The sequence below is a fragment of the Capricornis sumatraensis genome, chromosome 13 (assembly GCF_032405125.1).
Source record: "Capricornis sumatraensis isolate serow.1 chromosome 13, serow.2, whole genome shotgun sequence".
NCBI classification, from domain to species: Eukaryota; Metazoa; Chordata; class Mammalia; order Artiodactyla; family Bovidae; genus Capricornis; species Capricornis sumatraensis.
This window is the reverse complement of record NC_091081.1, coordinates 17,684,159-17,711,291: the sequence shown is the minus strand read 5'-3', so window position 1 is coordinate 17,711,291 and position 27,133 is coordinate 17,684,159. Positions and strand designations below refer to the sequence as shown.

The following is a 27,133-nucleotide window of genomic DNA, read 5'->3' as shown; positions in this document are numbered from 1 at the left end:
ATATCCTTTAGAACGGACAGGTTGGATCTCCCTGCAGTCCAAGGGACTCTCAAGAGTCTTCTCCAACACCACAGTTCAAAAACATCAATTCTTCAGCGCTCAGCTTTTTTCACAATCCAACTCTCACATCCATACATGACCACTGGGAAAGCCACAGCCTTGACTAGATGGACCTTTGTTGGCAAAGTAATGTCTCTGCTTTTAAATATGCTACCTAGATTGATCATAACTTTCCTTCCAAGGGGTAAGCATCTTTTAATTTCAATGCTGCAATCACCATCTGCAGTGATTTTGGAGCCCCCCAAAATAAAGTCTGACACTATTTCCACTGTTTCCCCATCTAGTTCCCATGAAGTGATGCGACCAGATGCCTTTCACTTTCATCAAGAGGCTTTTCAGTTCTTCTTCACTTTCTGCCATAAGGATGGTGTCATCTGCATATCTGAGGTGATTGATATTGCTCCTGGAAATCTTGATTCCAGCTTGTGCTTCTTCCAGCCCAGCGTTTCTCATGATGTACTCTGCATAGAAGTTAAACAAGCAGGGTGAAAATATACAGCCTTGATGTACTCCTTTTCCTATTTGGAATCAGTATGTTGTTCCATGTCCAGTTCTAACTGTTGCTTCCTGACCTGCATACAGGTTTCTCAAGAGACAGGTCAGGTCATCTGGTATTCCCATCTCTTTCAGAATTTTCCACAGATTTCTCAGTTTCCCTCTCAGTCAGTCTCTCCCATCAGGAAGCTTCCATAAGTCTCTTATCCTTCTCCATCAGAGGGCAAACAAACTGAAAACCACAATCACAGAAAACTAACCAATCTATCATATGGATCACGGCCCTGTCTAACTCAATGAAACTATGAGACATGCCATATAGGGCCACCCAAGATGGGCAGGTCATGGTGGAGAGTTTTGACGAAACATAGCCCACTGGAGAAGGGGATGGCAAACCACTTCAGTATTCTTGCCTTGAGAACCCCATGAACAGTATGAAAAGGCAAAAAGATAGGACACTGAAAGTGTCCCCCAGGTCGGTAGGTGCCCAATATGCTACTGGAGATCAGTGGAGAGATAACTCCAGAAAGAATGAAAAGACAGAGCCAGAGCAACACCACCACCGAGCTGTGGATGTGACTGGTGATAGAAGTGAAGTCTGATGCTGTAAAGAGCAATATTGCATAGGAACCTCTAATGTTAAGGCATTCCAGGTAAACATGTTAACATTAACATGTTAATGTTAATCTAAGGCATATTTTTGCCCAAATTCTGCCCTCAGTGCTATTCTCCCCACTAAAAGGAACCAGAATTCCTTGAACTACATTTAGGAGCCAGAAACATGAGTCCAGATGACCTCATTGCTGCTATGCCAGGATTCTTTCAGAGAAAAACAGAAAAAAATAAAACAAAATGTAAAGGACAAAGAGGGCATCTTAAACAAAAACTCTTAAAAGTCCAAGTACTAGTAATTTAGGCATTTGAAGTATAGAGTTAGTCAAAATGTATTACAGTTACAAAGCATACCAGTTTCCAATATTGTCTATAAGACATATGTTATTTAGTGGCCAACTCAAATTAAATGAATTCTACACTGTATGCATGTGTGTGCTTCAGTCATCTTTGACTCTTTGCAACCCAATGGACTGCAGCTGGCCAGGCTCCTGTGTCCTGGGATTCTCCGGGCAAGAATACTGGAGTGGGTTGCCATGCTCTCCTCCAGGCAATCTCTCCAACCTAGGGATGGAACTCATCACTTGTATGTTTCCTACAATGGCAGGTGGGTTCTTCACCACTAGCACCACCTAGGAACCCATATTATCAACACCAGAGAACAAAACCAGGAAGAATATACCTGGAACATACTTAATTATATAATTATTAGGTCACAAAAGACTAGGGGGAAATAAGGATTAGAAGATAATGTGAAAAACAGAAACATTTTTATAGGGAAATTACTCCAGGAAGATATAAGAGTAGAAAAAAAAATTAAACAAGCAATTGATGATGGAATCTGATGTTTATAGAGTGAACAGAAAACAAGCAGCTAGTATAGTAAACTCAGCAGAAACTAGAAGTCAGTCAGGCCTACAAGAACCTTCCTGACAAGAAGAAGAAAAAAAAGGAACTGGGGAATGATTTATGTTTTAACAAAGAAAAAGAGGCAGTAAAAAAAAAAAGAAAGAAAGAAAGAAAAGAAAAAGAGGCAGTCCATGAGTACATTTGAAATTTAGCCTAATGGAATCGAGTGTCTACCTATGTTCTCTCCTGAAGTTGAATGAAATAAACACATGAAAGTGAATGAAATTTATAGAAGTTCAGGGAACATGTAATTAGTTCTATGTTAGGAAAAAGGTCTCAGAATAGCTGGCGGTGGGGTAGAAGGTACATACAGAACAAAAATCAGGTTACGAGAAAGAAAAAATGTGACTTAAATGTTTTAAAAAATTAACTTCAGCCTATGGGTCTTAGGTCATATAATGTATTGCTTCTCCCAATGACTCATTACAAGAAAGTGCAGGAATATCATGTGATTGTACATCTACATGGTCTCATTTATTCTTATAAGCTGAAAACCTGGAAAGAAAACTCTGGAAACAGCAGGAGCCCAAGCTGGAAAAAGCTGGAATATCTCTCTTCTGATAGCTGTCTAGATGACTTGGGTTTAAATCAATTTGGAAAGACTACTGAATGTTTGCTCTCTCCTCCCTTATCATTACCTACAAAAGGAGAGTAGCTGCCCATAGCAGGGAGCAGGACAGGGAGTTAACAAGTAGGTTCTCATTAAGTTCTTGTTAAGTGAATTTCCTTTGTCTACCTCCTTTTGGATTCAGAGTATATAATTTATAGAGAATTTAAGACATTCATTTACTCATTATCATAATTATGAAAAATATTAATGGAGGTACATGGTATTTATTGTGCACTGCAGGGTTTTATATAGAGATTTTGGGGAGAAATTGCAGCATAAGTAATGATAATTCAAAAACCTTTGGTTCTTGATAGCTGTAGATTGCTTATATTTAAAACCCAAATTGAATCAGATGATAGAATCAGTCTGTACATGAACATAAACAAATAAATAAGCATGCTTGCCTTACAAAAGCATGTATTTGTTTAGTGTTCTTCCCTTGAGCTTACCCCCCAAAATAGTTCAAGTTTTAGCTTAATAAAAGGAAAACTATGCTATGAGATTGGAGATATTAAAAATATTTTTCATCTTCTATCTCACCAGTATTATGCTCACCTGGGTTTATTTCATAAATGCTTACCTCCCATGTGCAAAACATTAGGTGTTAAAGAGAAAGTGCAGTTTACCACTACAAAGTGATCCTGAGCATGGTTTCGGTGTCAGATCGTTGGGTTAACTTCTTGGATCTAAGACTGTGTACTGAGCTCATTACCTAAAATTTCCAGGCCTTTGTTTCCTTATCCATAAAATGCAGATTGTCTTATAAAGTTGCTATGAAGAGTAACTGAATTTTGTGTACCAAGTAGACCTTGCTGGGCAGAGAGGTTACGATCTATTTTTAAAAGTAGCTCAAAATCTAATGATGGACACAGTATCAGAGTAATGTGTAACTGAGACCAAGACTTGTGGGAAGCGCCCCAAGATTCCAAACAGAACACGGCTTTAATGATAATGTTCTGCTCCTTTCTCCTGTTTCAGAGTTGTGAATAGTCTATCCCTGTAACAAAGAAACTCAGAAAACTACACCTTTCAGTTCAGTTGCTCAATCATATCTGACTCTGAAACCCTATGGACTGCAGCACACCAGGCCTCCCTGTCCATCACCAACTCCCGGAGTCCACCCAAATCCATGTCCATCGAGTCGGTGATGCCATCCAACCATCTCATCCTCTGTCATCCCCTTCTCCTCCTGCCCTCAATTTTTCCCAGCATCAGGGTCTTTTCAAATGAGTAAGCTCTTCTTATCAGGTGGCCGAAGTATTGGAGTTTCAGCTTCAGCATCAGTCCCTCCAATGAACACCCAGGACTGATCTCCTTTAGGATGGACTGGTTGCATCTCCTTGCAGTCCAAGGGACTCTCAAGAGTCTTCTCCAACACCACAGTTCAAAAGCATCAATTCTTCAGTGCTCAGCTTTCTTCACAGTCAAACTCTCACATCCATACATGACCACAGGAAAAACCATAGCCTTCGGATCTTTGTTGACAAAGCAATGTCTCTGCTTTTTAACATGCTGTCTAGGTTGGTCATAACTTTCCTTCCAAGGAGCAAGCATCTTTTAATTTCATGGCTGCAGTCACCATCTGCAGTGATTTTGGAGCCCCCAAAAATAAAGTCAGTCACCGTTTCCATTGTTTCTCCATCTATTTGCCGTGAAGTGATGGGACCAGATGCCATGACCTTAGTTTTCTGAATGTTGAGCTTTAAGCCAACTTTTTCACTCTCCTCTTTCACTTTCATCAAGAGGCTCTTTAGTTCTTCCTCACTTTCTGCCACAAGGGTGGTGTACTCTGCATAAAACGCTAAATAAGCAGGGTGACAATATATGGCCTTGATGTACTCCTTTTCCTATTTGGAACCAGTCTGTTGTTCCATGTCCAGTTCTAACTGTTGCTTCCCAACCTGCATATAGGTTTCTCAAGAGGCAGGTCAGGTGGTCTGGTATTCCCATCTCTTCAGAATTTTCCACAGTTGATTGTGATCCACACAGTCAAAGGCTTTGGCATAGTCAATAAAGCAGAAATAGATGTTCTTCTGGAACTCTCTCACTTTTTCGATGATCCAGAGGATGTTGGCAATTTGATCTCTGGTTCCTCTGCCTTTTCTAAAACCAGCTTGAACATCTGGAAGTTCACGGTTCACATATTGCTGAAGCCTGGCTTGGAGAATTTTAAGCATTACTTTACTACTGTGTGAGATGAGTGCGATTATTCTCCAAAATTTTAGTGTAAAATGAGCAGTTCAACTCTTTTAGACCCTCCCAAAGACCGTAAAAATGGCTATTATATATATATATATATGTTTATCTCTGGTTGCATAACAGGAAATACTTAAAATAGAAAACAGCAGCTTTAGTTACTGTGTTTAAATAATATACCAAGGTGCTGTTTTCTCATTTTGTTCTGTACCTTTTGGCATCTGCAAAACCTATTTTAAGTATTTTCTGTTATGCAACCAGAGATAAACATATATATATATATATATTTCTAATAGCCATTTTTAAGGTCTTTGGGAGGGTCTAAAACAGCTGAACTGCTCATTTTACACTAAAATTTTGGAAAAAATATTTTATTTTCTTGCCCTAAAAATATATTTCTCCAACAAAATATAAACTAGTTTTTATTTCCCATTTTTAATTTTATAGCAACTGATACAAACATAAGAACCATAAAGCATGACTGATAAATAGAACAATTATTTTTAAATTACAGCTCTCAAGAAATCTAGCTTATATTGACATTAAAACTTATTTCCTGGAGTATCTTTTTCAAGATAATGTTAATTAAAACAAGATGAGTTACGAAACCGAGCACACATATAAATATCTGAGTATAAAACAATTTGCTTACTGGTCTAGAAAACATAGCTGTCCCACCTTCCTCCCCACCCCCTCCCCCCACACCGCCCAACAAATTTCCTTAGGAGTCACTAAATTTATTTGGCTAGATGTGGTAGAGTTTCAGAGTATGTCAAAACATTCAATAAAGTTCCAAAACAGTATAGTATAGTCAGGTGAAAGCTGGTGAAATCAAGCAAACTATTACCTAGGCAAGGTAGATTTAGCTTAACAAGACCTCTGAGACAGTATCAAAAAAAAAAAAAAAATCTGCAGTTTCTCAAATTTTAATTTCTGCTCTCTAGGATCACAAATTTCCCAGAAGGCAATGAACTTCTGGAATTAATGTTATGTATTCTAGATATGCCAGTATTAATCTTCAGGAAACCACAGTTTCTGTTAATAAACTTTTCAAGCCAAAAAAAACCCACAAAAATTAAAAAAATACTCACCACTTCCACTGATTATATCAGGTTTGGCCTTCATTATTTTGCAGAATTGTCTTCGGCAGTTTTCTATCCATGCAGTTTGTTTATCAGACATTTTGAAGTGCAATAAAAGTTTGCCAAGATCATTGTCTAATAAGAAAGATGTCTTGTTATTTTATCAAAACATGCTAGATACACTGAAAAACAAGTATTAATGTTAATAATGTAAACAGTTATAAGTTCCAGAAAAAGTATTTTATATGGGTTTCAAAAGGAAACAGACATTTTTCTGTAATTATATCTTACACCATCAAACTGCTATCACCATGTTAATAAAAAAACTCATAAAATGGACTGATTTATAACCATTACTCTTTCTTACACAAATATTATTCATTACTGAGTATTTGATTTAATACACAGTGAGGACCTTAAGATTTCACTACAGAGATTGATGTAAACATTATACTAATTCTTCATCTACATTCAGGTCCAGTTTTATTCATTTCTTTAAAGCAAAAAGAAAGCATAAATGTAGAAAATCTTTAGTCAGTTATTTATTTCCTCTTTTTGGTAAAAGAAAAGAAAAACTAGGCTGAAAATGAATCATGCTAAAAAAGCATGCATGCACGTGCTCAGCCCAACTCTTTGCAACCCTTCAGACTGTAGCCCACGAGGCTCCTCTGTCCATGGGATTCTCCAAGCAAGAATACTGGAACAAGTTGCCATTGCCTCCTCCAGGGGATCTTCCTGACCCAGGGATGGAACCAATGTCTCCTATGTCTCTTGCACTGGCAGGTGAGTTCTTTTACCACTAAGTTACCTGGTAAGTCCCGGTAAAAGAGCACCTATTGCTAAAATATAATTTTTCTTCTTTCTTAGCAATTTTATGAATATGGCAATATTAACTTTATCTTTTCCTTTTATTCTCATGAGATTTTTCCATCTTCCATTTTAATTGTATTCCCATCAGATTTTGCATTAGAAAACATCTATAAATATACTGAAGATTTAGGTGTCATTTAGAAAGGATATACAAGTACATATACATATAATCATATATACTATTTACTCACACATATATGTATGAGTAAAGGGGAGGAGGAAAAAAAAAGTTTCTTTGTAGAAGAGCAGAGGGTGGGGGGATAGACAGTCACATGAACTCATACACTTTACCACTTTCCTTGAAGATTTTGAGGGAAGAGGAACAAGAACATTTTCCACATATAAAGTCAAAGGCCTGATTGCTTCTGCCCAAAGACATGGTTTGGAACAAAATGAATTCCACCAAGAAAATATCAGTAGTCAACTTAAGACTAAAGAGGATTTCAACCAACTCCTGGTCCTTTGAAATGAATACAATTATAATAAAGAAAGTAAGTCCTTATTCTTAGGAATTAAAAAAAATTAAACTTTTTACCATACTAAACTATTTTATTTTTCCATCTAATTTTTGGAAAAATACATTCAATAAACATGTATGGAATTCCTATGTGGCTATAACACTCTAGACAGACAAGGTCACTGGCTCTCATGAAACTTGTATGTGTACGTATTTGTGCATAAACAGACAGGAATACAACTGAGTATAATCAAGATATATTAATACATATCATTCCAATGCTCTAAGCTGGTTTTATTTAGCCCTAAAAAAGCAGCTACATATCCTCACTTAATCCTCATGGTTATCATATACAAAATTATATGACTGATTGTACAAATCATAATTCATGTAACTATTTCCACATTTGACAATTAGGTCACCAGAAAAGCCTTCTCATATCAAAACTACAGAAATATTCTTTTGTACAAACATAAATATACAAGGGGCTTCCCAGGTGGCACTGGTGGCAAACCCACCTGCAAATGCAGGAGACATAAAGAGACGTGGGTTTGATCCCTTGGTTGGGAAGACCTCCTGGAGAAGGAAATGGCAGCCCACTCCAGTGTTCTTGCCTGGAGAATCCCATGGACAGAGGAGCTTGGTGGGCTACAGCACACGGGGTTGCAAAGAGTCGGACATGACTGAAGTAATTTAGCATGCATGCACATGAGTATACAAATGTATCAAATATATGCACACTCATAAATATACATATAAATCAGAAAGAACTGTTCTGTTGGAAGAATGTATAATTCTGATACTTAGTAGTAATCTAACATATTCTCTTTAAATATCAAGAGCAAAATGATCCTATAATATTCCATAAATGGCCTCAATCAGAGGCAATAGCTAGAGAAAAATGAAACTGATTTAGTCAAAGAAGAAAATTATTATTTTTAATAAAAACTCAAAACCTTTAAACCAGAAATATCATAGCTGATAATTTTGTTGGAAATTATATTATTAACAGCAGAGTATTAATGTTAAATGCTTGATATTAATGTTAAATAACTTGATATAAGTTAGGTAAAAGACAACTGAACAGCATTAAATGGAATTTTTATAGTTTCCATTTAGAATATCTACATCATTTATTCCCTAAGAACAAACTATCTAGAACCTACTAAGAATCACTAATTATTTGTACCTCTTAATCCCCTTTACCTATCTACCCCCACTCTATAAGTATAAAGTAAGATACAAGGATATAATTATAGCACAGAGAATGCAGTCAAGATCTTATATAAAAAACTTTATATGTCTCCAGGGGATCTTCCCGACCCAGGGATTGAACCTGGGTCTCAAGCATCATAGACAGACGCTTTACCGTCTAAGCCACCAGGGAAGTCCTATATGGAGTATAACCTATGAAAATATTGAAGCACTATGTTGTACACCTGAAACTGATATAATACTGTAAGAGTCAGTTATACTCCTATTAAAAAATCACTAGTGGTACATGACTGAAAAGACAAAAGCAGTTTGTTTTTCATCTTTGTTTCTTTCTGTGTCAATTCTTTCTATCCATGTGTGACCCTGTCTTTTATAACCACCACCATCCCTTAAGGCAAAAATGCCCATAAAGTTCTTCTGTAAATTACTTGCTATTTAAAAAGCCTGTTATCTTCTCTTCTTCCCTCCTGCTCACACCCTCTTTTTGCTCTCCTGTCTCTTTCCTTTCACATTTGCTATTCTATTTTGCTCTTGCCTCTCCTTCCAAGGAAAAGAGCACAGCCACTAGACTGTAAACAGTCCTGAAGCAGTAAATGTGGTATGCATCTGAATCTACCAACTGGGAGAAAGGCTAAAAGTCCCAATTTAGTGCCTGGAAATTTGATTTGAGGCAATTAACAAATGCTGGGCTGGAGACAGGGTGCCTAGAAGACTCCTAGAGAGATAACTTTATATCCTCATAACCTCTGGTTATGGTTTCCCCCAGCTCTCAGTGGGAATGTGTGCTCTTCAATGTGCATATATCACAGCTAATAATATTTAGTGATTTGATATGTTTACTGAAAATTTGCATCTGTAATGTTAACAAGCTTGAGGAAAACAATTCCTTTATTCCCTCCCTCCAAATCTGGAACCAAATGAGAAGTAGACAGGAGGAGATAAATGGAGTTCAAAATATCAGTGCTAGTACCATAACAGTTAAATTAAGCACCTTAACTTGGATCTCCTGCCACATGGACTTAATAAATCTCTCCCCTGCACTGAAAAAAATATATTCAATCATAGACAGTGATGAGACAACCAAAGGTCTCTCCGTATTGCTCTTGTTAGGAAAGCTATGAGTATAATGCTAACTGAAAAAAAAAAAAAAAAACTGGTTTAAATAAAAATTAATGAAAAGATAGGTTAACTTGGAAATACATCCTTTAAGTAGTCTAATCCAAGATTTTTCACTCCTTCTCCAAAATTCACCTAACAAACAGTTTTCCTTACTAACTTAATGCATAATAAGTGAGGAAGTCCAGAGAGAGACCAATAAATTTACTCTAGCAAAAGCCCTTGGGCATGGAGAATGAGGCAAGGAGAAATGGAATTACAGGAATGGTATCATAGGAACACAACAATTCTAAATCAGTGATTTGGGGAGTAGAACAAACCTGGACAATACATAAAATTTAATGTTTACCAAAATTTCTTTATCGTCACATAAAAAATTTAAAAACCTTAGTTTTGCTTCTGGTCATGATGGAGAAACTGGAAATATACTTGCCTTCCTGCCATAAATAACTCAAGAAATGGTTAAAATATATCAAAACACTGTTTTCAGACACTGGTCAACAATAGGCAGTATAGGACTGTCACGTCTGAGAAAAGGGAAACAAACAAGGTACCTTTACAACTGGGCCCTGGATTTTTCTAGAATTACTTTCAACATCATTATGTAGGAAGTGGGGCACTGAGTTAAAGAGACAGAAGTCAAACTGCAGAGAGACTGAGGAGACTAAAATTTGTGGAAGAGGAAGGACAAAGAAAGAACTCCAGAAATCTGTGTAAGTTTTTGTCAAGGTGATTGCAAAAAATTGGCTGTGCAGATGAAGAGTGAAGCTCCACAAGACTGGGCAGAGAACATCAACAATTCTCAGAGTATACAGTGAGGAGATGTCCAAGTTACAGAAAGACTACGAAGAGTCCTCCTCATAGTTCCACAGGCCAAAAAAGTCAAACCTTCGTAAAAGAGTTAAATTAGCCTTAAAGTAAAGACACGGGGCTTCCCAGGTGTTGCACTGGTAAAGAATCTGTTTGCCAATGCAGGAGACGTGGGTTCAATCTTTGGGCTGGGAAGATCCCCCAGAGTAGGAAATGGCAACCCACTCCAGTATTCTTGCCTGGAGAATTCCATGAGCAGAGAAGCCTGGTGGGCTACAGTCCACGGGGTCACACATAGTCAGATACGACTGAGCTACTAAGCACACACACACAAAGGCAGCTTTACACTCACCCTAACAAAAAAAATGAAAGCCCCGAATGATCAAACTGATTTCACAAGTAACTTGACTGCATGGCCCAAAATGTCCATTACTCTTTAAAGAAAACAAAATCTAGCACTTAACTATGTAAAATTAATGCTGAATATTCAATTAAAAATTACTAACCAGTAGTTGAATCAATTAATATAAAGACACAGAAAGGACCTTGGTGATACAATTACCAGGTAAAAATTTTAATGCAGTTGTTTTTTAAGAATTTTAAGAAAACATAAACAAAAAGTGATATTAAATCAAACTGTAGTTAATCTATACTGGAATCCTCCTGAGTAAAATGGTACACACAAATGGTACATATAACAAACTAGATGAATCTTGAACTCATTATGCTTAAAGAAATCAAGCACAAATAAAGTATCTTATGTGAGTCTATCTGTATGAAGTGCTAGAATGCAAAAGCAAATCTACAGCTATAGTTCTCAAACGGGCTAAGTTTTGCTCCCTGTATTTCACTAATGTCTACAGACATTCCTGGCTGGGAGGGGTGGGTGCCAATAGAGACTTCTATGGGTATCTAGTGAACAGAGACCATGAAAGCTGCTAAAAAAAATCGTACAATGCACAGGACAGTTTTCTCTGGCAATAAGCACTTTTTACCCAACCCACTTACTACTTGCTACTACTGAGGAAAATAGGAAACATCAAGTTTCATGTTTATAAAATTCAATTACAACTGATAATAGTTCATATCTAAATCCTGAAATTCTTTGTTATCATAAGTACTATAATCTTTTCATACTTGATATTGTATAATTGGTTTCTCAAAAGATTACTATATAGAAGGAAAGATCATACTTATTATCACAGATAATGTAAAAATAAAGAACCTCCATTTCAAGGACAAGAAAAATGTAAGCTCAATATAAAGGCAAAGAAACTCTATGCAAAAAACTTTTAATACTTCTTTCTGAATGCCCATTTTATACAGAATATCATAAACAGCTGCTATAAAAGAAACAAAAGAAATGGAAGATTTAATAAATTAACTTGCAACAGATTTCTAGGCTTAATTTGGAAAGTCACCCATCTATTAGACCGAATCTTATTTGTGAAACATTTGCTTCCAATTTGTGTTTCTGCTTTTCTTCTTCCATGTAGATTAATACAGTTAGGCCACTTTATTTTTAATATTTACAATATTTAAGGAAAGACTCTGGAGTAGTCTCCAAGAAGTAACTGAAAAGATGCTTTAATTCTCTATATTAGTTCTCCCTACATTTTTAAATGTGAGAGTATCTAAATTATAACACTGTCTTAATTTGGTTTGAACTGTTGAGTTCTTAAACATATGATATCTATATTTAATACAGATTATACTTTACTTTAGAATTATCATATCACTTTTCATTTTAATATGTGATAATTAAGCATGTACTATAGGAGGTATCAGTGAAGAGTTTTTTAAAAAATTAGCACCTAAACTAGCAGGTGATTTATTTCTGCTAGTTGCCATTGATGTTTGTTTCAAACATGCAAGAAGTACATGAAGAGTTTTACCATTCAAAAGAAAACACTTATTCTGATTTTTAAACTAAGTATCTCAACAACTACAGTTCAAGATTTATGACATTGGAAAGGAACCATAATCATATTTTCCTATTCTCTCAGTTAACAGGATGATGCCAAACAAAAGCCATTTACCTTTTATCTGCAGAAAATAAATTTTAATTCCAAGGGAAGAAACAATACAGAAAGAAAAAAAAAATGAGAAAGTGCCTAACTTGACACAAAACCCTAGATAAATATTTGATAAAAAAGGAGAATTCATCACCAAAAATATTTATAGACTAACTATATGGGCAAGACATAATACAAAGACTTTCAAAATCAGAACAAACAATACCTGTCATCACGCTGCATTACACTTTATGTAGTACATATTATTTTTCAAAGCACTTTGTTTTTCTCATGGGATTCTATTTTTGGTTGATTAGAGGAAGAGCAGTAATCCTAAAATCTTACATAATTTATCAGACTAGGAATAAAAGCAATCCAAGCTACTCATTTGTTAATTTGGCAACTTTCATTCTTTTATTAAAATGTAGTTGCTATTATACGTCATCCCATTCTCCTTTTTCTCTTAGGCTCATTTTTACCTCAGAACATTCATAAGTTTACTTGCATCAGGAGTTACTAATATGTTTGAGGATTTCAATGAATAGCCATTTGAATTTCTAAGATAAAATAAAAGCAATCACTGTCAGCGGCCTGGCCATCAAAGACCTTGTGAATCAATGCTGTGCTTCTGCTGGCCCTGTTAGGGATATGAGAGACATAAAGGCAATGACAAAACAACATACTTTCTACTTTGAAGATATCAGCCCCAACAAAGTAAATGTATTTCTGAGTGATTTCTTGATAAAGATGGAAATTCTACAGTAATAAGGTAGATAGGATATAGGCATGAATTAGATTGCTGTTTTTTTATAATTCAGCCTGAATAAACTTTATAAAATGAAAAATAAAGTGAATGGAAGGTGCTAGAAACGGAAGTAAGAACAGCTTATTTCTCATTTTATTAAGTTATGTCTTATCAGTGACCAGAGTGTGCTAGCCAACTCAAGGCATTTTTATTTCTCAGTATAGAAGTACTGAATTTCCCTTCCTCCTAAAAGAAAGAAGTCCCCATCCTGAATACACCAAAATGGAACACTGAGGAGCATACTCACTGATTAGTGATGTAATTAGTAACTCCTGGGAAACCTGTTTTAGCTTCAGTTCAGTTCAGTCGCTCAGTTGTGTCCGACTCTTTGCAACCCCATGAATCGCAGCACACCAGGCCTTCCTGTCCATCACCAACTCCCAGAGTCCACCCAAACCCATGTGCATTGAGTCGGTGATGCCATCCAGCCATCTCATCCTTTGTCGTCCCCTTCTCCTCCTGCCCCCAATCCCTCCCAGCATCAGGGTCTTTTCCAATGAGTCAACTCTTCGCATGAGGTGGCCAAACTATTGGAGTTTCAGCCTCAGCATCAGTCCTTCCAAAGAACACCCAGGATTGGTCTACTTTAGGATGGACTGGTTGGATCTCCTTGCAGTCCAAGGGACTCTCAAGAGTCTTCTCCAACTCCACAGTTCAAAAGCATCAATTCTTCGGCACTCAGCTTTCTTCACAGTCCAACTCTCACATCCATACATGAACACAGGAAAAACCATAGCCTTGACTAGACGGACCTTTGTTGACAAAGTAATGTCTCTGCTTTTCAATATGCTATCTAGGTTGGTCTTAACTTTCCTTCCAAGGAGTAAGCATCTTTTAATTTCATGGCTGCAATCACCATCTGCAGTGATTTTGGAGCCCCCCAAAATAAAGTCTGACATTGGTTCCACTGTTGCCCCATCTATTTCCCATGAAGTGATGGGACCAGATGCCATAATCTTCGTTTTCTGAATGTTGAGCTTTAAGGCAACTTTTTCACTCTCCACTTTCACTTTCATCAAGAGGCTTTTTAGTTCCTCTTCACTTTCTGCCATAAGGGTGGTGTCATCTGCATATCTGAGGTGATTGATATTTCTGCCAGCAATCTTGATTCCAGCTTGTGCTTCTTCCAGCCCAGCGTTTCTCATGATGTGCTCTGCATAGAAGTTAAATAAGCAGGGTGACAATATACAGCCGTGACGTATTCCTTTTCCTATTTGGAACCAGTCTGTTGTTCCATGTCCAGTTCTAACTGTTGCAACCTGACCTGCATACAGATTTCTCAAGAGGCAGGTCAGGTGGTTTGGTATTTCCATCTCTTTCAGAATTTTCCACAGTTGATTGTGATCCACACAGTCAAAGGCTTTGGCATAGTCAATAAAGCAGAAATATATGTTTTTCTGGAATTCTCTTGCTTTTTCGATGATCCAGAGGATGTTGGCAATTTGATCTCTGGTTCCTCTGCCTTTTCTAAAACCAGCTTGAACATCTTGAAGTTCACGGTTCATGTATTGCTGAAGCCTAGCTTGGAGAATTTTGAGCATTACTTTACTAGTGTGTGAAATGAGTGCAATTGTGCGCTGGTTTGAGCATTGTTTGGCATTGCCTTTCTGTGGGATTGGAATGAAAACTGACCTTTTCCTTGGGTGTCTCAGTCTTTCTGTTTCATATAGGAAAGGAATTATGAGTTAATCTCTAGCAGTTCACTGACATGCTAACTGGCATTTGGTCTTAACCACTGTGCAACTCTTTTCTCCAACTCTCCTTCCCTCTTTCTTATCTTCTACACAGGAACGATAAGTTACTGTACTAACACATTTTTTCCTACTTTTCTCAACTCTCAGATAACAGAGAGATGATAATTTAGAAGAAAAATTTTCATGTTAGTTGATTTATGATTATCGACATATGTGACATATGTACATAAATAATAATTATCAGTTTTTTTAAAGGCTTTTACATTTTAATATGGTGACCTTAAAAATGTGTACAAAGAAAAGTAACTAAACCAAATGGTGCCTCAAGATTCTTATTTACGAATGAAAATAAATTGTCTAATTGCTAACACTGATGCCAAGGAACTAACAAGAGGCAATTTAACAGATGAGGAAATGCTAACTGTAGCAAAGAGGATAAATCTAAAAGTTGAGAGACAAATTAAGTGAATGCCAGCATGTGCACACAACTAAAGTGATTTTTTTCCACAACAATGAAATGATATCTCAGAATACTGCATTGCAAACGACTAAAACAACACCTATCAGAATCAGTGAATCATTACCTGCAAATTGAAAAAGCAAAATGTCAAGTATATGAACTCTTGCCTTTAAAACAGCTATTACTGGCTTAAACAGCTTAAATGCATAATTACTAGCTTAAATGCATAATTTATGTTCAACTTATTGAACAGTGTTTAACGAGGAACATTACTTTCAATTTAGTTTTGTATCTGCTAAAAATATGTCTGGCTCCATTATTCTCACAGAGGTTATAGGGACATCATCAGTATACTCCTTTAGGTACCATGGAAATTTGGACATGCTTCTGATTTCCTCTCCCATTATCTGCTGTTTTTCTATAAGTATAGGGTCAGTGAAACATCTGCAATATCAGAATGACATAAGTATGATTCATATTTGACTCAAAATGTATCTATGTAAAATCCCTTCCTGTGGTACCTCTTGGGCTGTCCACTGACTGGCTAGATCATTCTCTCCTGCTTATCAGAATCACAGTAATGTCAGGACCACCATTAGTAGGAAGTATTAAATATTGCTGTAAAATTGAGAAAAATATCTTATTCAAACACTTGGGTTCTAGGCACTAACAGAAAGGTAACTAGAAGTTGCTGCCCAGTATGGTAGGAAAATATGAAATTAAATAAAGAGACCTGAAATTATATTAAACTAAAATAGGACATGTGACAGAGATTGGGCCTTGTAGATTATAGGGAAGTCATTAGAGGGTTTCAGTTAGAGGAGTAAAAATAATCCAACCACATTTCAAGAGCACTACTCTTGCTGCTGTGTTAACAAACTGAACAGGTTACTAAAACAGTACAGTGAGAGATGAGAGTGAGTAGTGGATGAGAGAAAAGTGGTTTTGTTTGAGGTATGGAGAATCAAGAGCATTTGCAACAGAAATGGCTCAGCCAGTAAAGAGTCTGCCTGCAATGTGGGAGACTTGAGTTTGATCCTGGGTCAGGAAGATCCCCTGCAGAAGGAAATGACAACCCATTCCAGTATTCTTGGAAATATCCCATGGATATTTTGGAAATTCCCATGGATGGAGGATTTTGGATATTCCCATGGATGGAAATAACCCATGGATATTCTGGAAAATCCCATGGATGGAGGATCCTGGAGGGCTACAGTCCCTGAGGTTGCAAAGAGTCAGACACGACTGAGCGATTTCACTCACTCACAGATACAGGTTATGAAGAGAAAAAGAGTCAATAAAAAGTCTTCAACTTTACTGCCTAAAGAAATGGAAGCACAAAGTTGTCATTTCTTCCCTGGTGGCTCAGAGGGTAAAGCGTCTGCCTGCAGTGCAGGAGACCCAGGTTTGATCCCTGGGTTGGGAAGATCCCCTGGAGAAGGAAATGGCAACCCACTCCAGTACTCTTGCCTGGAAAATCCCATGGACAGAGGAGCCTGGTAGGCTACAGTCCATGGGGTCGCAAAGAGTTGGACACAACTGAGCGACTTCACTTACTTACTTACTTACCAAAGGAATAGACTTTGAAAGAGTATAAGAAGTTTATCTCAGAGTCGTTAAATTTGATATATTTACTAACCACCCTAGCAAAGGTATCAAGTAAACAGATATGAGTACAGAGTCAACTAGAGACACAGGTTAAAGATATAAATCTGTGTATACTGGACAGTATTTTAGTCATAATACTAGATGAAATCCCCAAAAGAATACACTCACTCACAAAAAAAGACAACTGAGAACTGAGGGACACTCCAAAGTTTAGAGTTTGGAGAGACCTGAAAGATCTGACAAAGATGAAGAATTTGCCAGAAATTCAAGGGGGTAGGGGGAATAATCAGATAATGTACTTTCTGAAAGCCAAATAAGAAAATGTTTCAAAGAGCAGAGGCATCAAACATGTTAAGTGATAATGCTAAGTGTAACAGGATGAGTACTGAGATCTGACCCACTGATTTAACCCTGGCAGAATGGCAGAGGTGAAAGCCTGATTAGCTTTCAAGAGAATTCAAGAGAACACAGAAAGAGAATAACTACAACACTGCTGCTGCTGCTAAGTCGCTTCAGTCGTGTCCGACTCTGTGCGACCCCAGAGATGGCAGCCCACCAGGTGCCCCATCCCTGGGATTCTCCAGGCAAGAACACTGGAGTGGGTTGCCATTGCCTTCTCCAATGCATGAAAGTAAAAAGTGAAAGTGAAGTCACTCAGTCGTGTCCGACTCCGAGCGACCCCATGGACTGCAGCCTACCAGGCTCCTCCATCCATGGGATTTTCCAGGCAAGAGTACTGGAGCGGGATACCACTGCAACTACAATACTAAGATTAGACAATTCCTTAAAGGAATTTTGCAGTGGGAGGACAGAAATGGAATTGTAGAGAGAGGAAAGCAAGTTCAAAAGAAGATATTTTAAATATGGAAAAACTAATAGTATGCTGGTTGGCTTATGGAAAAGCTACAGTGGAGAGCTCTACCAAGCTCCTATCTCTAATCCCATAATCCCATGAAAAAGCAATAAGGAAAAAGGGAGAACTGTTAGAAGCAATATCTTTGCTGAGAAAGAGGATGGAATGTATTGCACAACTGAAGAACCTGGCCTGTTTAAGTAATATTTGCAGTTTCATTCATAGTAATGCAAAACCTAAACTGGTACAGATGTAGCTGAGTCAGCCAATATGTATCAGGAGTATATGGAACCTGATAGCTTCTATTTCTTCAGTTTGGGGGAAAAAAAAAAAGGAAAACAGTTATCTGATAGGAAAGATAGGGAAGAGGTGAGGAAGGGTCAATTAATGAGAAGATTTGAAAATAAGTCATCTAGGAGAGTACACTGAACTGGGGATACACCGTGTGGCTGCCTGGAAGCACTACAGGCTCACTAGAGGTTAATAACCATTCTGCAAGTGATCTTCTGGGCTAGAAAGAGAAGCTATTATTACTCCCTTTTCTAAATCACTTACAAGAGTAGAACAGGGAATAAAGTTATACTCCTCTGAGCTTCTCAGGGAACTATCAATTTAATCTTATTTTCTGATTTGTCTGCCTTGGTCTTTTTCAAATAAAGCATATTTTTTATCAAACTAATTTGAAGAAACAAATTATCTAATATGGCAGGCACAAAATAAGATTGATAACGAGTCAATTTGCTGTTCAAAAGAAAAGATATATTTGTTTCCAAGTGAAACTTAGCAAAATAGCAATGTTATTTCGAGACAAGGAAAAGGGTTGAAGGGTTGGGGCAGGGAGAATAGACCATGTCTTAACACCTCATCTTATCTCCAGGGCTTAGTGAAGTAACTGATAATCGGCACTCACAAAACATGCTGAATAAAGGAATGAGTAGATGAATAAATGATGAAACCTGAAGAAAGAATGTCAGAATACTTAAGACTGGTGAAAAGACTGAAAGTAGCATAGAAAAACATATGAGTAAAGATTGGGTTCACTGAGAGATGCAAGTCAGTGTGAAGAGTCCAAAATGATATTCTTTCAAGGGTCTCTTCTTAAAAAATACTTAATCTTAACTCCACATCTCTGAATTAGGTCAAATAGAAAAACACACAGGCAAAACTGTAAAAGACGATATTAAAAGCTTTTAAAATTCCCTTGTGTTCTCTTTCCCTAACCTCTAGATAAAGAGAAAAAAAAAATAGAATTTTTGCCTCTGTACAACTGTGAGGCACATAGTGTATATATTGAACACTGGATAGAAATAAAAATGTTTATCAGTTGATGGCCTCTATTAATTGAGGGAAAGGTAAACGGCTTTTTGAAAGAAGAAAAATGTCTTACTTGTCAATAATAACTGTGGAATCTAACCCAGTGAAATCAATTATATATGTTATTTTTTTCCAATGCAAATTTGATGGTAATGCAAAGATCATGTTGATATCAAGAGTTAACTTCTCAAATTAATGGTTTAATATCTTCATATTTCATCTTAGAATTCGCAAGTCTAAAAACTGCTTGACCTTTTAATTGCTCTTATGATAAGGTCTAAATACCTGGACTTGAGGTACCTAGGCCTTATGATTAAACTTGGCTTACCTGTCTAAGTCTTATCTCTGGTCACACTTGTCCTCACATATCATTATCTCACACATCCTTGAACTACTTCTACTTAATTCTATATTCTCCTTTTAGTCTCACTGCTGGTTCCTGTCAAAAATGCTCTTTCAATACCCAGAAAATACCTACTTCATGTCTTACATTAAACTTAATGTTCTTTGGAAGAGCATCTGCTTTATGAACTATCCTAGCATGCTACATTTTCTACTTAGTTCCTATCACACTGTCAGTTCAGTCAGTTCAGTCACTCAGCCGTGTCCGACTCTGCGACCCCATGAATCGCAGCACAGCAGGCCTCCCTGTCCATCACCATCTCCCAGAATTCACTCAAACCCATGTCCATCGAGTCAGTGATGCCATCCAGCCATCTCATCCTCTGTCGTCCCCTTCTCCTCCTGCCCCCAATCCTTCTCAGCATCAGAGTTTTCCCAATGAGTCAACTCTTTGCATGAGGTGGCCAAAGTACTGGAGCTTCAGCCTCAGCATCAGTCCTTCCAAAGAACACCCAGGACTGGTCTACTTTAGGATGGAGTGGTTGGATCTCCTTGCAGTCCAAGGGACTCTCAAGAGTCTTCTCCAGCACCACAGTTCAAAAGCATCAATCCTTCGGCGCTCAGCTTTCTTCACAGTCCAACTCTCACATCCATACATGACTACTGGAAAAACCATAGCCTTGACTAGATGGACCTTTGTTGACAAAGTAATGTCTCTGCTTTTGAATATGCTATCTAGGTTGGTCACACTGTAATACTATATATACAATTGTCTAATTACTTGACTGTGTTCTCTAAAAGGTCATGAATAGCTGACATTTAAAATTTTTTTGTTTTACTACATTTATATAACATTTCTATTTCAAGTCTTGAGCACACAGGACTTACATGTGGCACAAGTATAAAAAAAAATTAACCTGTTGAATAAAGTTTTGAGGAGGGCATGGCAACCCACTCCAGTATTCTTGCTTGGAGAATGTGCAGGGACAGAGAAGCCTGGCGGGCTACATCTACATATCTAGAATTAATTCATCGAAAATCACTAATTCCCCTTTTAAAACAAACACAAAAGGTTCTGATAAGAATTATTCAGCATCATATAAATATTAGTTTAGTAAAGAATATGTGAAATAAGGAAAACTTACAAAGGAATAGACATAAATCTATCCACATGTACAAACTGAAAGAAAAACAGTATTAACCTCTTCAAATTACTTTATGTCTTTTTTTCAAAGTATAAAAAAAACAAGCACTAAAACATGGCACTTGATGATAAATACTTTACCTTGTTTTAGATCAGTACTTCTTGTAACACAGTCCGACAAATAGCAGTTTGGTAAAGGGTATGATGAAAACATTGGCCAAGGATACGGTTCATCACCCTAAAAAAGAAGCCAAACAGATGACTTTAAGAAGTAGTTTAATATCAAATTTTAAGACTTTTTGAAGTGACATTTAAATTGGCTCTTGTTTCACAAATTCTAGAGTTGTAATATAACTAACCAAAAGCTATCTTATAATCCAATATTCTAATGGATACTAACTAAAATGAAATACAGAAACATTAAATACTGAAGACAAATATGATAATTCTATAATCAGATTGCTCACAAAGCTATTTCTCTTGCACTGTAATCATTTCGACTTCACTATTCTTGGTGTGAAGAGTTAAAACAAGTGCCCTTCGTACAACAACAACAAAAAACCCTTCCAGAGAAAACCAAACTCTATGGATTCTGATGAAAAAAGAGGTACTCAATATTGCCAATGAAATTCAACAAAATTAGTCATGTGGCTCAGACGGTAAAGTGTCTGTCTACAATGCGGGAGACCTGGGTTCAATCCCTGGGTCGGGAAGATCTCCTGGAGAAGGAAATGGCAATCTACTCCAGTACTTTGCCTGGAAAATTCCATGGACAGAGGAGCCTGGTAGGCTACAGTCTATGGGGTCACAAAGAGTTGGACACGACTGAGCGACCTCACTTCACTTCACTTCAATAAAAATTAAGTATCATAAGGGACAAAGATTTTAAAAGTGAAAAAAATTCAAAGACACACAGGAAAATGACAAGTTTTTTATAAAATAATATCCTATTCTGCAACACAAACTACCACTTGTGACATCTTGTCATGAAAAATACTATTTGCATTAGGAACTGTTTACTTGTATCCTAACTGTCATTTGAGTTGGCTACCTTGCTTCAAAATACATTTGAAAAACATTCTCCCCTCCATTTACTCCACTTACCTTCTCCAGTAACCTTGGAGGCAAAATTCTTTCCATTGGCCCACCAATAAGATTTATTCTAACAAGAACATGATTTCTCTCTACTGATAAGCTATCAATTATAAACTCCCTGAAAAATAAACATACCAATTGTTACTGCCTTAATTAAATATGATTTAATTTTAAGAGCATGTCAGTGCAATGCATAAGGAAAAAAGCAATACAGTTTCTATAGAAAGGGGAGAGATAAATTCACCTTTATCTTACAGCTTTCCAACCTAAGGAGCAAAGAATTGGAGAGATAATTGATATAATGAAATGAATGTTATGAAGAATATTTTCTTGACAAATGCTATATGTCAAAAAGAAATGACATGAAGACAGGCATTACTTCCACAACAACTTTAGCACATTTTTAGTCAATGTTCCCTTCAGTTCTAGTTGTTGTTACTCAGTTGCTAAGTCGTGTTTGACTTTTTGTGTCCCCACGGACTGTAGCACCCCAGGCTCCTCTGTCTTCTACTAAGTTCCAGAGTTTACTTAAATTCATGTCCATCAAGTCAGTGATGATATCTAACCATCTCATTCTCCACTGTTCCCTTCTCGTCTTGCCTTCAATCTTTCCTAGCATCAGGGTCCTTTCCAGTGAATAAGCTCTTCGCATCAGGTGGCCAAAATATTGGAGCTTCAGCTTCAGCATCAGTCTTTTCAATGAATTTTCAGGTTGATTTCCTTTAGGATTGACTGTTTTCATCTCCCTGCAGTCCGAGGGACTCTCAAGAGTCTTTTCTAGCACCACAGTTCAAAAGCATCAATTCTAAAGCATCAATTCTTTGGCAGTCAAACTTCTTTATGGTCCAACTCTCACATTTGTACATGACTGCAGAAAAAACTATAGCTTTGATTGTACAGATCTTTGCTGGCAAAGTGATGTTTTTGCTTTCTAATACACCACCTAGGACTGTCACAGCTTTCCTTCCAAGGAGCAAGCGTCTTTGAATTTCATGGCTGCAGTCATCGTTCACAGTGATTTTGGAGTCCAAGAAAAGAAAACCTATCATTGTTTTCACTTTTCCCCTTTTTGCGATGAACTGATGGGACAGGATGCCATGATCTTAGTTTTCTGAATGCTGAGTTTCACACCAGCTTTTTCATTCTTCTCTTTCACCATCATCAAGAGGCTCTTTAGTTTCTCTTTGCTTTCTGCTGTAAGTTCTAGGCCAAGTATCCTATTTCAAATTCTAAATGTTGCATCCTCCACACTTCCTGCAGCTGTTAATGAAGTGAAGTGAAGTCACTCAGTCGTCGTGTCTGACTCTTTGTGACCCCATGGACTGTAGCCTACCAGGCTCCTCTGTCTATGGGATTTTCTAGGCAAGATTACTGGAGTGGGCTGTCATTTTCTTCTCCAGGGCATCTTCCCAACCCAGGGATTGAACCTGGGTCTCCTGCACTGCAGACAGGCGCTTTACCATCTGAGTCACTAGGGCAGCCGTTAATACTATCCTCTATATCAAAACTAGAGTATTCAGCAATATAGCCTGATCTATACTATTTTTCCAAGGCCTAGCTAGGGTGGAGCAACACTTTTTTTTAAATTACAGACACAAAAATAATGCCAGCTATTGAATGTGTATCCAGCATATGTCAAACAATTCAAGGTAATGTCAAGTATGACATTTTAGTAGAAAGAAGTTTTGAAGATATTACCATAACATTGTTTCATAATAATCAGAATTTATGACTGTGAACTAACATAATTAAGAAAAGGAAGTAAAAATTGCCTCTATAAGAGACACAAAAATCAGATATTTTGTTTAGCGGGTCATCTTTCTCATGCAGTCTGAATTTAAAGGTGACACAACTTAATAAAGTCAGTATTTAACTAAAACATAAAAAACTAAACAGAAACTTAGAAAGTAGTACTCTGAAAGCCATTTCCAAAAACGTCATTTTAACAATCTTTTTAACTGACATTTATGATTTAATTGCTTTTTACTCTTATTTAAATCTACTGAATTCAAATAATGGAAAACATGAAATAAACTGTACCAAAATTACTGTCTTAACAGAATATCTGTAAAGAAAGCTATTATTTTGTCTTAGTAATTTTTTTTTTTTACCTGTGACTTTCAGAGGTTTCTAGGGTATTTTCTTCTTGAGCATTTAGTAACATTTCAGATACTTGATACTGAGCCTCCAACAGAAGAAGAGTGTCTAGATCACAGCATACCACACTTAACAACCTATATAAAAAGGAACAATAAAAATAGATATTCTAAAATGCATCCTAAAAGTTTAGAGAGTCTCTTGGTGTCTCAAACACCTATACATGGAAACACAAATTTTGTAAGTAAAATTAGGCAGTTATTTCACATATATTTTAAATAACTGACTTCAAAAGATTTTCTTATTGAAATACTATTTAAGGACCATGGGTAATTTCTAATCTATGTTAAAAATTGATTTAAATCTAGGAATCTTCTCAACTAATAGTTTAAAAATTAAGGGGTCTTCCCTGGTGGCTCAGCAGTAAAGAATTCACCCTGCCAATGAGAAAGACATGACTCAATTCCTAACCTGGGAAGATTTCACATGCCGTGGAGCAACTAAGCCCATACTCCACAACTACAGAGCCTGTGGGCTACAACTACTGAAGCCCACTCCCCCTAGAGCCCGTGCTCCACAGCAAGAGACGCCACCACAAGGAGAAGCCCGTGCACAGCAACTAGAGAGCACCCTCACTTGCTGCGACTAGAGAAAAGCCCAAGCGGCAACCAAGACCAGCACAGCCATAAATAAATAAATAAAACTATTAAAAAAGACAGCGCTCTTAAAAAAAATAGGGAACATTAGCAAACGTGTAAAAACTACAGATTGCCATCACTTTACACCAAATTAAATATAGAAGGAATGACAGAATTTTTTTGCTATCAATACAGGAAATGTTCACCAGGTGAAATGTCAATGGCTAACTTTATAACGGTCAGATAGAGCTGAAAACACCTAAACACACTGATCTATCTTAACATCACTAAACATAGAAACCACATGGCTCCTATTGTGATACAAGAGTATGTACAGTGCACCGTCTATGAAATATTCTTGCCAAGAAAACTGAACCCAAAACTAACCAATACAAGGTTCTCATTATCAGTTTATAGGAAATATAAGGCTCAGAGAAATATGGTAAAAAGACACCCAAGGGAGAAAGGGTCAACCCAAAGCTAGAATTTGGAGACTTCTGCACATTTATGTATTTCTTCAGAAAAAAAGGAAAGAAAAAGAAAGTTCACTTAATAAAGAGGGGGTAAAGGAAGTTATAAATTAAAAAGAAAAATAAAAGAAATCTGAAGATTCTGTCTTGACTCATGATTCAACCAAAAACTGTAAAAGTGTATTTTTGAGTAACACAGGAATCATCTCCAAGGTATGTTAAGTAAAAAAGCAGAGGCACAAAATGTGTACAATGATAGCATTTGAACAAAAATTGAGAAACATTTAATATACATGTAAATACATATTTGTTTTTACATAGAATTTCTCTCCAAGAACAGAATGAAACTGGCAATAACTGTTAGATGGGGTGGGGGTGTAATCTGACAGACTAAGGGAATATATTTCTCACAGTACATCTTTTATAGTTTTTCAATTTTGGTGCAATCACATGCTTTACCTACTCGATAGCATCTGCAGAAAAATATCTGATGGACGCATTTAAGAACAATTCAATATCACTCCCAAGAACTTAGTGAAAATGACCAAATGCATATAAAACTAAGAGAAAATCTACTATCATCAATTTAGATAATGTTTCATATTTAGTTTATAAAAAAAAAATTTGTGCTAGATAAAACAAACAAAAAAAACTACTTAGACTTCTAGTTTAAAGATGGTAGTATAAATTGGTATTTCCCTTCTCTAAGTCTAAAAATAACCTCAAGAATTGAGAAGGAAAGAAAAGATTATAAAAATATTTAGCTACAAAATGAGCTGAAGGACAGTCAAGGGCACTCAAACTTGGGCAAAGATGACTATGGGAGGAAAGAAACTAAGAAAGGACATCATGGCTGCCAATGAAAAATAAAAAGGTTAATTTCCCCCCCAAATTCATAAAAACATTAAAAAAAAATGAGTATACTCAGATGAAAAACCTAATCCTCTGTTTGCAACAATGGAAACAGAATTCATGAGACAGAAGCAGGAAAATCTCCGGTCCTTTTACGGTTCCTATAATAAAACAAACAGGTAGAAGGTGGAGTCACAGACAAATCAATTATTAGTTACTGGTTATAGGTTATAGAGACAATTATTAATAGTTAAAACTGACTACCCTCCATATTGAGATTAGCAGGGACATACACATACACAAATCCCAAAACTGAGGCCCACAAGAAGGGTTCAACTAATTGGGAATATGACCATAATTTCTCTTCAACACGAGCTTCCAATAATAGCTGATGAAAAAACTCACATCCCTCCAAAAAGAAATATCACAAGATGCATCCAAAGGTGCTCCAAGAAAAAGGACAAAATAACAGGATGAGCAGATGGCAAACACAAACACACACATACATATACACACAGAGAGCTGTCATTATAACCTGAAAACTATGACCAAATAATTGTCTGTAATTTTTAAGTTAAATAAAATGTATCAGATCAACAGGCTGTATAACTTACAGAATATTATACATCAATTATCTCTTCATTTAAAACGTTTAATGTAAAGCAATAGCGTCCAAAAAGTTCTTTGTACAAAGTAGAGCTGTATAAGCACAGGGAAGCAGCAGCAAAACAACCAGAAAAAATAAAACATGAACTGACCAAGCTAAGGAAAGAAGCAGAAAAAATGAAAGTGTTGTAGGAATTAAAGCACAATTACAAATACCAAAAAAGGACAGATGCTGCCAAAAGCAGAATAAATGCTATAGGAAACAGAAAAGTACGAAAAATATAATGAAAACAAAGAGTTTAAATTATTGTTTGAAGAGAAAACCGAAATAACCAAACAGGACACACCTTTAGAGATACTAGTCAAATTCTTTCCAAGAAAAAATCACCACAAATCTAAGTATATAAAGTGGCAGCATGTCCATAAGTAAACTGAAATCAGAAGAGTCAACACTGAGACAGAGCCTAGTAAAGCTATTACATTTAGAGAAAGACCACTGGGGTATCCAGGAAGAGTCACTAAGAGAGGTGGGGCTGGGGGCAGGGAATCAAGCTGTTCTCAGACATATCCATAGCAACATTCAACACCAGCAGGACAACGAAACCACACTGGGAGGAGGTCTAAAATCAGATATTAACACACATTATAAAACTGATCATTTTTAACCTGTAGTAATGACATGAATAAACAAAAGAAAATACAAACAGA

The 27,133-nt window shown here is 36.7% G+C and overlaps 1 protein-coding gene across 2 annotated transcripts in view; it reads right to left on the bottom strand.

Annotated features, from left to right (window-relative positions):
• TBC1D32 (TBC1 domain family member 32) overlaps positions 1-27,133 on the bottom strand; it is a 189,602-nt gene that overhangs the window by 50,706 nt on the left and 111,763 nt on the right. Inside the window, exons 23-26 of one of the 2 annotated variants that reach the window (XM_068985227.1) lie at positions 23,874-23,996; positions 21,772-21,880; positions 20,809-20,905; positions 5,974-6,099 (exon numbers count right to left, since the gene is read on the bottom strand). In XM_068985227.1, the coding sequence (XP_068841328.1) occupies positions 5,974-6,099; positions 20,809-20,905; positions 21,772-21,880; positions 23,874-23,996 (455 nt within the window). The remainder of the gene's footprint in view (positions 1-5,973; positions 6,100-20,808; positions 20,906-21,771; positions 21,881-23,873; positions 23,997-27,133) is intronic. The other variant, XM_068985228.1, reaches the window with a different exon arrangement.